The sequence below is a fragment of the Rhamphochromis longiceps genome, linkage group LG20, assembly GCF_057381845.1.
Source record: "Rhamphochromis longiceps isolate RC_006_pf linkage group LG20, R_longiceps_female_GT1.1, whole genome shotgun sequence".
Lineage (NCBI taxonomy): Eukaryota > Metazoa > Chordata > Actinopteri > Cichliformes > Cichlidae > Rhamphochromis > Rhamphochromis longiceps.
The window spans coordinates 12447652-12459399 of NC_140576.1; the positions used below are offsets into that span (position 1 = coordinate 12447652).

Genomic DNA, 11748 nt, shown 5'->3' on the forward strand with positions numbered 1-11748 from the left:
ATACGTGTATGGGTGTACATACATATATATACAGAAGTCAGCAGATGAATATTGTGCAAAAATGGGATTTATGTACAATATGGAGTGCATACGTGTTGTAGTTTCGATAAGTGACAGTGAAGTGTCTATGAAGTGTTAGTGGTCAGTGTTCAGCAGTCTGGTGGCCACAGTAGTGCTGTGCCACACTACAAAGTTTGGTATCGATCCAATAGCAGCTAAATACAGGGCCAGTATTGCCAATATCAGTACCGACAAAGTATCAGTCCGATACCAATGCTAGTGTTGGTATCGATACTATGATATTTGGATCGATCCACCCACCTCTAATTTATTTTTTTTTTTTTTAGCTCAGAAATGTATAGCACAGACTTTATGTGGCTCCTGTGCGACTTCCACTGCTAACCTTTGTGGGGGAAATGTTTTTGATAGTACTAAATTACAATCAGCCTTCTGAAGTAAACAAACATGGTTCAATAGAATACTAGTGAAGGTTTAACTACGTAATAACAAGACTTACCTAATGTAAAAGAAAGCATCATTAGTCTTAGGTAATAGCTACACCTCGTATTTTCTTTACATCACACAAAAACAATTTGCGACACAAATGATTCAAATGAAAATAGTTATTTTTATTTTGTCAAAAGACATTTCGATACAAAAGGGCATATTGGGATCCATAAGTAAATCACAAGTACAAACTTTAACCAGAATGAAGGAAGAAGAAAAAAAACAAAACAAGAAGATTGTTAAGTTTCTCGATAAGCCAGCACTGAGAACAGCAACTTAGTCAGGGCTGCACTCCGTTCACTTCTGTTCTGTTAAGCCACATCATTTTTTTAAAGATTTGTCAGTAGATCTGGATTTTATTTTGTACTCTAAGGTGACTTCAACAGAAAGAAATCTGCCTTTCAAAATGTGCATTTTATAGTGTTATAAATCTAGGATCAAATGTCATTTCATGATGAGTTCAATATAGCCCATTGTTTCAGAAAAATCCCACTTGTGCCCTTAAGCGTGCTTTGAATCTTACAATTGCAAAAGATTTGCGTTTAAACTGAAGGTGCAAAGTTTTTCAAACAAAAATCAAACAGATTCTACATACAACTAGCGGAAAATCAGGACGTCACACATTAAGATTTCCTGATCTGAATATTTTTAGGAACTTACTGCTTTACCTCAGCAAGGCACTTGCTGCATTTGTCCTGTGAAGCAGGGCGGCGAACACAATAGATGGGAGCTGAAGTCCAACACGGAGACGAAACGTGTTACATCATCTGTTATAAAAGGAGTCTAGTTGCTTGTAACAACAGTTGAAAACCTCTCAGATGGTATTTTGAAGATATACGGAAACAAGACAGCAGTTACAACATTTTAAAACATTTGGATGAGACTGAGGCACCCAAAGGCTACAAAATACTTCATGTACAACCTTAGAACAGCAATGTTGCCTGCAACATGACAAAAACTTAAATCTGAACTGTAAATAAGTTACAGATAAATCAATCAACAACAAAACAAAAAAAAGACTTCTCTTTTTCAAATTTTGGCACCACACGGCAATTCAAAGGTTGCACATGGACAACAGCTTAAGGCAGGAAAATGCACTGAGTAGAAAACACGGCAAAAATCTAAAAACGTGCTACGAATAAGAAGCTAATTGACAAATAGCACATTTAGAAATTAATGATTTGCACGGATTTACAAAATAAAAGTCCCTTCCTGACAGAAAACAGATCAAAAAAATTTTTGTACCCTTTTTAAATAAATATTAAATTCCAAAAAATAAAAACAAAATGTGCATTTTCCACACGCATGCACCTGCACACAAAACCCAATATTTAAAGAATGATAGGGGGGGAAAAATGTTAGCTTACATAACTTAGGACGAGAAAATACGACAGACATTTTTAACTACAATGATCATCTCATACTCTTGAGTACATGATGTGAAAATGTCTGTTATTGCCACATACTTCTGAAAATCAATATGGTTTCCTTAACAACACAACAAAAAATGAAAAAATAAAACAAAGTAGTACGTGCAGTGAAGCCGGTGTGCCCGTTGCAGAAGACACACAGAATCGATCACTCGCACCTAAGATAAGATGTACCACCCTGTTGACCTGACTGGGTATGGATTTAAGGCATGAACATCACAAACAACTTTCTGAACTGACTCGATGTGCATGTACTGAACAATAACAGGATGCGTCTGCTCTGAACTCTCAAGAATCCTTCCTGGAGTCGTCACTGCTTTACACTGATTGGATTGGTAAAAGTAAAGCTCCAGCTGTCTTTTGATTCACCCAGGACGACAAACAAACCACACTGAGTGCGTCCAGAAAACAATGACTAGTTTGGGAGGTCCGGGGTTCGGGACCTGCTGGAAGTTCCTCCCCACCTACACGACACGAACAGTCGGGTTGTTTCAGGAACTTCCATCTGCAGACATCCGGTGAACTCACTTGAACCTACAGCTAAAATATTTAAACGACAATTTTTTAAAACACACACCTTTAAAAATCTACCATTAACCTACGTAACGCCCACACACCTTTGCATCAAAACAGTTGATTTAAGACTTTGCTCTGCTCCGAACACCTGAGACTATGGCTAAACGCTTAGCTAACTAATAGAGAACAAATCAGTATTAGTTTTTACCCACCTGGTTTCCTGCACACTGACAAAACATACCTTAAGTTTTCAGGCTAAGTTCACATTGATCCTTCAAAGCAAGCGGCCATTTTTTTTGTCATGCAGTGGAATTTCTATCTTTGCCATTTTCATACTTTAAAGCGCTTGACTACTGTGCAGATGTTTTCTTTACAAAAAGAAAAAGAAATTTAAAGTGTCGTGGTAAATCTTTTACCATTTATTAAGTTCCAGTTTCCCACAGTTTTTCCCCAGTTTTACTTTGTGTTAACAACAGCAACACTGTATCCAAATCCACTGACTGTGGTAGAGTTTGGGTCTGTGCAAATCTAATTTGGAGCTCACAATGAAGCCATGTTAACATTAAAAGGGAAAAGCCTTTTAGATTTGGGTTTTTAATGATCTCTGCGGGTGTGAAAGAAAAATAATAAACTACACCGCAACGCCAAAATGCTTCTGTAAAGCCCAGCTGGCCTCACTGAAGCAGCTTTGGGCTAAACGTGCTGGACGCGTGCGGAAGTTTCTCGTTTAGTCCGAGCCATCTGAGGAACAAACCTGAAGAGGTATAACATGTCAGTGTTTAAGAAACCAGCCCTAAGAGTCCCAACGCCACACACACACACACACACACACACACACACACACACACACACACACACACACACACACACACACACACACACACACACACACACACACACACACACACACACACACACAAAAAACACCTGCACAATCCGCTTGGGAAAAAACATCAAACACAAAAACCTCACAAGGTACAAAATATGAAAATAACATTCATATAAATAATTTAAATAGCTATTCTAAAGCTAAACTCTTGGTCTAAAACTTTTGAATGGCCAAAGAGAAGTGCTAATGATATGCTGTACAATTTAGGGGGAATTATTTGAGATTTTAGTTAGGGTGGTATTTCGGGGAACACAATTAAAACAATACACAAAACATTTCTCCAAACTCCCACAATGAAAACACTACATTTTTGATAATGATGTGTCCATAAAATATTGATTCCCATTCTTTTTTTCTTCTTTTTTTGTTTTAAAGGAGCTCCAGATCACTGAGGAGAAGGCCTGAATTTATAATCATTTGCCCACGCGCTCCTCTTCTTTTGCTTTTTAACTTCTAATCGTCCCCCAAAACTTGTGACAGGTCACCAAAGTCACAGTCAAACAGTTCACTGATGCCTTCATGGTCCTCTAGTCCATAGTGGTAGTCGTGACTGTGAGGGGGGGACAAGTTGATGAAACCGTCCAATGGGAGAGGAAGGCCCTCTCCGTTCAGGAAGTCCGTAGAAGAGAGCGGTGAGAGATCAAAATCAGGTAGGTCTCCAAGGTTGGAGAATGGGTCGCCTCCCAGGATGGATTCTGTCACAGAAAGAGAAATGTAAGAAACAGTAAGAGATTAAAGAGAGGATTAAAGAGCTGCACCAACTTACAGTATAAGATCAGTGAAAATTATTTCAAAATAAATCATGAAAAGCTCAAGAATAAAAAATATGGAGCTGGAAATAAGCACAGTAAGTCCATTACCATGATCAAAACCAAGCTAAAGACCATAAATAAAACAATTTATTCTTAGTTTTGCATTAGGTACCAGTGTGCATAATATTTTATCTATGGGAGTCAGGAACACTTCAGCAGCAGTGCCTCAAGCAAAGCTTTTTCCACTGTAGACATTTTGACGTGGCACAGCAGGAAGGGGATGACTGCATTCTACAAGTACTGATTAATACAATTAAAGCCACCTGTTTGATGACACAAAGTGTCAGCGGTGAAAACAGTGTCTCGAAAGAGTCACCAAGGACACTCTTTCGAGGATGCCAATGTTCACATTTTGGACGGAGAGGACAGATGGTTTGAAAGAGGAGTGAAAGAAGCCATCTATGTCCACTGTGAGCGACCATCTTTGAACAGAGGCGGTGGTTTACGACACCAACTCTCTGCCATCTATAATCCAGTTTTGAGATCCCTTCCCAGACGCCTTAACGCCCACTCACATCCTGGGCCATCTGACCTCAGGAATTCGCATGATAAGGTGGGGCCAGGTTTCACAATGAACACACCCGAAACTCTGGCTGATTGGGACCCACACCCAGTTTCCCACCTTGGCTCAGGCGATTAGAGGATCATCAGGGGGTCCTTTTGTCCCTCTGTGGGGGGAAACTCCCACTAGGTTTATATCTGGGACTCTCCACCATTTGACCTTAGAACTGAAGAAGCTTCTCGGATGAGAGGTGAAACGTCTTCAAGCAACTTAAAGAAGTCCAGACGCTTTTCTTTGCAAGCTCCTTAGACTACGATGACCTGGATGACTGAGAACCTTCACAGACATGTTGCAAATGCCATTTCTAGTAAATACACAACTCGCTCCGACCGACACAACAACAAAATGTCGAAAGTCTCATATTACAAGACTAAGCGTCTACTTTATTAAAAAAAAAAAAGTGTTACAAAGTTTCTGAACTGAGCCAGACTAAATGTATATATTGGGATAATTGGTAGTAGTTTTAATTTATTCTTACTTTGTCAAATCTGTAACAGAAATAGCAGAAATCTAAGCTTCATTTACCTTTTTGGGGTTTTAGCACTAAAATGTGTTAATTTTACAATAATGATTACAGGATGTAGTTATGCTTTGCTGTGTTAAATCCTACATCAATATGGACAATATTATGGGAAGGATTATCATCATCTATATAGCTTTTGGGAACCCTATTATTATAAAACTCAAAGCCTCACAAGTTCTATATAATCAGAACAAACTGTGACATCATGTCAATGTTACATGTTCACTGTTGACATTGTGTTTATGTTAATGTGTTCCTGTATGTTTCTAGATACATTCTGATAAACTATTTTTAGTGCAGCGGCACTTTATGAGACGTGGAGTGTGCCGCCATCCATATGTCCTTGGTGAAATTTAAGCAAAATTGTGGGACTTCCTGCCAAGTTTGATATGTTATTAATTCCACCTATTTGCTGTTCTCCTTCTTCGGTTACCTGTGAAGCAAATATTTGCTTCAAAAACTTCCAGGAAATATATCAGTCCAAGAAAGGTGAGGCAAACATTCCCCTCATGTTTTGTCTGCACTGGCTAAAATATAAATGTTGGAAACAGACTGTGTTACGCAGAAGTGGCCTTAAAATAGTTCCTGATGATAATTATACAAATTAATACATAAATGTGGTTTATTTACAACACTCACCTGTGTCGCCACCTAACACCAGTGATGAGGGGTCCTGTTGCGACACTGCTGTTACAGTGGATGATGTGGATGCTGGAGATGATAAACCCACTTCCAGGGCTGTTGAGCAGGTTCTGGGTTGTGACTGGTCGGTGGGTTGTGTGGAAGGTTGAACAAGGGAAGGGTCGGCAATGGGTTTAGAGGGACTGCCTCCTGTCACAGGGCTGCAGACGCCAGAGCTGTCTTCTGGACAGAGGAAGACGTCGATCGGACCTCGCGTGCTCTTCAGCGACACCTGGTAACCCTGGGATGTGCATGCAGATGTGCAGATTAGCAGAAACTCCAACAACAGTGAGTCCAGTGACCTGGGCAAAATGTTTTCAAAGCTTTTACCTCAGAGGGTTCTGAAACTTGCATCTGGGTTTCTGGTGGAGCTCTGATCACCATAACCAGCTGGTCGGGGGAATCGAACGACTGCCTCAAGTCCTGACAGCGCACATACCCCAACGTGATGAACTCAGCGATTAAGGAATAATTTCATATATTCATTAATGTAAATGTTTAGGCCATCTGTTTTTTGACATCTGTTTCTGAGTGACGCACAAGTCACGAGCATCACGTGTCCAGCTCAGCTCCACTGCTGCTGCCAGAGCCACTTTCTGTTTAACAGATCGCAGCTCATCACTTAGAGATCACAGAGCTGTGCACACGTGACGAGTCTGCACACGGCAACACTCAGAGCTCTGTAACCACTTCAGACAACCTGATACTCAAAACAAAAAGGATATTTTTTGTTCTGTGGGTCCTCTGTGAGCAATCTGAGCTGCAGATTGCATTTGGAAATGAGCTCATCCAGCTGCTCCTCAGCATCTGTGAGGTCACACACCTCCCTCTGCAGCTCCTTATGGCGGGAAACCAGAGCCGCATCAATGCGATTACCGCTGCAGGGGTAGACGAGAGAAAAACTGACTGCTTAGGGTCACCAGATACACACACACACACCAAGCACTCAAATTTATTCTGCCACAGTTCTTGCTCCCGTTCCCAGATTTCTTTCATTTGCTGTTTTAGGCGTCTTTGAACACTTACAGCCACTGGATGTTGTTCTTTGACTTCTTGGAGATGAGCTGGATCCCCTCCAGGACATTGGTTATGTCGTAGATGCGTCTCTTCTGAACATCGAGCACCTGAGACGCCCAGTTCAGATCCACCACGCCGTCGGCCGACTGGGACAACAGGTCCAGAAAGCGCTTGGTGGTCAGGTTCAAAGAAGTGTCATACCGAGACTTCTCTGCCGTGGTCCGAGGAACTGGGCAGAAAGAGAATACATACAAGAATGAAAAGAAATGCACATATTACTGGTCTAGAGCGTAAGCTGAGACAGCGGTTTGCGGTGGGCAAAAGGTTCAAATGAAGATTATCAGTCACTTTAAAAAAATGGGACTCTTCAGCATCAAAAGAACTTAACCATTCTCTTCTGCTACTGCTTATTCTAGCTGCCTTAGGGCGAGAGGCAGAGTACACCCTGGACAGGTTGCCAGTCTGTCAGAGGGCTAACACATAGAGACAGACAACAACACACTCAGTCACACCAATGGGCAATTTAGGGTTACAATTAACCTAACCCACACTGACTACAATGTCTTCAGACAGTGGGAGGAAGCCAGAGTACCTGGAGAGAACACAAACGCAAACTCCACAGAGAAGGATCCTGGCCTGATGGTGGAATGAACTGAACTCAGGACACATTTGCTGTGAGGCAACAGTGCTAACCACTGTGCTTTTGATACCGTATTTTCACGACCATAAGGCGCACTTAAAAGTCTTAGATTTTCTTCAAAAAGTGCGGCGCGCCCTATAGCGCGGTGCGCCCTATGTGTTGTAAGGAGGACGTAGTAGAGAACACCATGAGAACGTTAAAGGGTGAAGTGTGGGCGTTGATCGTATATACCGGGACAATCGCACATACCTGTATAAAAGAACAGGTATGTGCATTATGCAGGACATCGTTGTTTTAACAACCCTGAAAATGGCAAAGAGACACGCTTACGAAGCACAGTTTAAACTGAAGGCCATCAGCTACGCGGAGGAACATGGAAATCGAGCAGCGGCGAGAGAATTTAAGATTAACGAATCGATGGTTCGCAAATGGAGGAAGCTGGAAAACAAGCTCCGGCAGGTCAAGAAAACGCAGCTGAGTTTCCGCGGACATAAGGCGAGGTGGCCCGAGTTGGAGGAAAGACTCGAGCGGTGGATCATCGAGCAAAGAGCGAGCGGGAGAAGCGTTTCGACGGTCACCATTCGGCTAAAAGCAGTTTCACTAGCTGAAGAGATGAACATTGAACATTTCCAAGGAGGTCCGTCTTGGTGCTTTCGTTTTATGAAACGGTGCCATTTTTCCATCCGGACCAGGACTACGGTAGCGCAGCAACTTCCAGCGGATTATAAGGAAAAGCTGGCCATCTTCCGCTCCTACTGCAGCAAACACATCGGCGACAAAAACATCCAGCCCAGCCACATCACAAACATGGACGAGGTCCCGCTCACTTTTGACATCCCGGTGAGTCACACTGTGGAGAAGAAGGGGACCAGCACGGTAGTGTGCCCATCTCACAGCCGATGTGAAAAAACTTGTGAAGCAAATGAACTGTGAGCTTGCTGTCATTCCGGGAGGCCTGACAAAGGAACTCCAACCGCTGGACATCGGTGTGAACCGCCCGTTCAAAGTAAGGCTGCGAGCGGCCTGGGAGCGATGGATGACCGGTGGAGACCACAGTTTCACTAAGAGTGGAAGGCAGCGCCGGGCGAGTTACGCCACAATTTGCCAATGGATTGTAGATGCTTGGGCTAACATGTCTGCTGGCACTGTTGTTCGAGCTTTCGCAAAAGCCGGCATCGTTTCTGAGGAGCCGCACGGCACGGAAAGTGACTCTGACAGTGAAGACAGTGAACCTGGCATGTTTGATGGAGATTTAGCGCAGCTGTTCAATTCAGACACAGAGGATGAGGACTTCGATGGGTTTGATTGATGATAAAAATGTGAGTACCAAACTCAGTTTTGCTCCTGCTTTATTTTTAAATACGCACACTTGTATGCTTGTGTGTTGTTGATGTGACGATTACCGGCAATAGAAATGTGAGTAAGGTACCGAATTCAGGTTTGCTCCCGCTTTATTTTTAAATACGCATACGGTACTTGTATGCGCCCTATGGTCCAGTGCGCCTTATGTGTGTGTTAAATACAGTAAGGGCACACATAACTGAGACTGCGCCTTTTAGCACAGTGCGCCTTATGGTCGTGAAAATACGGTATATAAAAATAAAGAATTCCCCCCTCGCTCCTCTCTGCTATGGATGCAAAGTTGCTTTGCATCCATCTCCTTCCAAACAGATCCCAGTGGAAATCCACATGGACTGCATTTCTAACAATTCAGAAGTCTATCTTGCATGAGGGATAGACTCATATTTCTACATTATACCAATTAATATAATGTGTGTGTCACGTGTAGCTTTTCCGTTTCAAGTCCATCATTTGATCCTTTTGGTGCATGCAGTGAGCCCAAATACTGCAAATAAAAGGGATCAAATGAACTGATAAATCGCAACACCTCTTCTCTTGCTCCATTCTCAAAAAAACAGTCTCTCCATTATTTGAATAGAAAGATATTTGTAAGTTTCTCTCACTACAGCCAGCCTGGAGGAGACAGGATGACAGGCCGCGCTGATAAAAGAACAGCTGCTTTTATGACAATGACTGAGAGCAAAGGTGAGCAAGGATGTGTGGGCAAGGATTTTTTAGAGCGGGGTGTGGGCTGTCAGCTGTACCTCTGGGAGGAGCAGGAGTGGAAAGCGGTGCCTGGCCTGTGGAAGGTCGAGTGGTGCTGACATACTGATGGTCACTGTCCAGGTCCAACTTCCTTTTTACCTGAAGGAACACACGTCTGGAGTAAGAAACAGACGTAAGACAGTAACAGACTAACTGCTGACACAGACACGCACTGTTTACGAGCAGAGAAATGTGAAAATGATACCAGCAACAGGTGGGTAACTTACAGCAGCTCTGCTACGTGCAGTATGTAAACGAACAACTCCTCAGTTTAACCACTTCCCTTATTGCTCTTTCACTTTCTCTCTCCCCTTTCCTCCCACACCTCCCTTCCTCACCGGTGGCCTTCCCAGAGACGGTCTCCTCTTGTCCTGGATCCCTACGTCAGCTGGGCCCTGCGGAGTGGCGAACAGCAGGATCTCCCCCGTGCTCGTCGGGGCAGGGGCTGGGTGGAGTCCTTCATTGCTGGGGCTGGTGATAATCACTATCTGGTGGTCCTCGTCCAAGTTGATACTCCCAGAGTTCAGCAAAGTCTCAAAGTCTGCTAACAGATCCTCCGATGTCTGCCCTGTTATCAGAGTCTCTGACATTGCAGTGTGTCACCAGGAGCCCCTCTTCACTGGACTTGGGTGGCGGTGGTTGTGGTAGTTATAAACTAAGGTGCTGTTATGACAGTATCAGCACCGACTCACATCTGCCATTTTTTTGTGAATAAAGGCAACAAGGGTGAATTCTCGTGAAAACTGTCTCGAATGAGTTCATTAGCAGGTGGAACATTTCATAAACTGTTTTATTTTGTTACACATTTTGATTACACCACAGCAATGTAAAGCCACGTCCTAAAACTCAGACTGAGGCTGAAACAGCAAGCCAGGGTGTGCTGCCAAACAGGAAATTTGGCACATGAAATATTGCTAAATGCATACTATAAAAGCTCCGCCGCGAATAAGTTATCAGAGAACCAGTCCGAAACTGGCCGTGGGAGAAATCCAGTCAGGCAAGCTAGCAAAGGGAGCAAGCTAACCTTTTGTTTTCATCTCTCCTGTCAGTACAGTAGAGCCGAGGCCTGGCCACACTGCCCCTGAACAGCTACCACCCCGGCTAACGAGCTAGCTTCCAACCAAATGACAAAGACTCGAACAGGGTCACAAAACAAACTCGAGCAGCCGCCAAACTAGCAGGTCACGCCGGTAGAACAATATTACTTCTCCTTGTATTAAACACCGAGCGAAGTTAAGAGGCTATTAAAACTTTACAGCAGCTTACAGAAGTGAGCGATGAGAACAAAATATCCACGCAGCAAAAAAGCATCACGGGAACTTAAAATCATCTTTGAGACTATATCTATAAAAGCGAGCATCAGTCCAGCGGATAGTACATAGATGTGGTCGAATATGAATATATAGGGCAGATTAGCATGTTAGCTAACTTATTAGCGGCAGTTGTTCAATCCCCTTGTTTTGTTGGGGCACGCAGGAAGCAGTCCGACAAAATTGGAAATATAAGCACATAAAGCGGCGAAAAACAAGCGCACGGTTTAACATAACAATCGGTGGACCTCGCCTGCTCACCCCGGCCGCAATCCACCCGTTAAAACGCCGTCATTACCCCGTTATCGTCCTTTATTGTTGTTTTTGTCTCAGCTGATCTACATCTAAACAAGCCCCTGACGGTTTTCGCGCGAAATCTTTTTTGCCGCGAAACCAACACGTGCGCCAAGCAGTCGGTTGGGATTGGTCCGAGCTGTGCGCTTTTCGCGGGGCGGGGCCGAGGAGCTCTGATTGGCAGAAGCGGGTGTCTGTCACGTCACGAACGCAGATAAATCGATGAGAAGCGCGTTCGCGGAACTTGGAAAATAAAGCATTTTATTTTAGTTGAAGCAAATATATTTAGTTTATTAGGCTGATGTCAAGCAAGTTGTTTGTAATTAATATAAATTTACATTTTTGTTGTTGTCGGAGTAAAAAAAAAAACTATTAACCGCAGTTCTTCTTGCCGGTCTCGCGTTCCAGAAGAGTTTCTCACAAATAATAATAATACTACTACTACTAATAATAATAATAAT

General features: G+C 43.1%; 1 protein-coding gene across 1 annotated transcript; it reads right to left on the minus strand.

Moving 5' to 3' along the window:
• Positions 1-608: 608 nt before the first annotated feature.
• e2f1 (E2F transcription factor 1) lies at positions 609-11369 on the minus strand. Its single transcript, XM_085393948.1, has 7 exons — positions 10022-11369; positions 9683-9782; positions 6947-7166; positions 6646-6798; positions 6251-6365; positions 5879-6161; positions 609-4037 (listed from the first exon to the last, which is right to left on the minus strand). Exons 1-7 carry the CDS (start codon positions 10271-10273, stop codon positions 3796-3798), a joined length of 1365 nt encoding a protein of 454 aa, XP_085250074.1. The 5' UTR covers positions 10274-11369; the 3' UTR covers positions 609-3795.
• Between the last annotated feature and the right edge of the window lie 379 nt (positions 11370-11748).

Excerpts from the sequence above, each read along its gene's own strand:
- e2f1 (XM_085393948.1), bottom strand. The coding sequence starts at position 10,273 with ATGTCAGAGACTCTGATAACAGGGCAGACATCGGAGGATCTGTTAGCA. Across the intron at positions 9,783-10,021 it reads CGTCTCTGGGAAGGCCACCG|GTAAAAAGGAAGTTGGACCT; the intron begins GTGAGGAAGGGA and ends GTGTTCCTTCAG. Across the intron at positions 7,167-9,682 it reads CACTCCTGCTCCTCCCAGAG|TTCCTCGGACCACGGCAGAG; the intron begins GTACAGCTGACA and ends CTTTCTGCCCAG.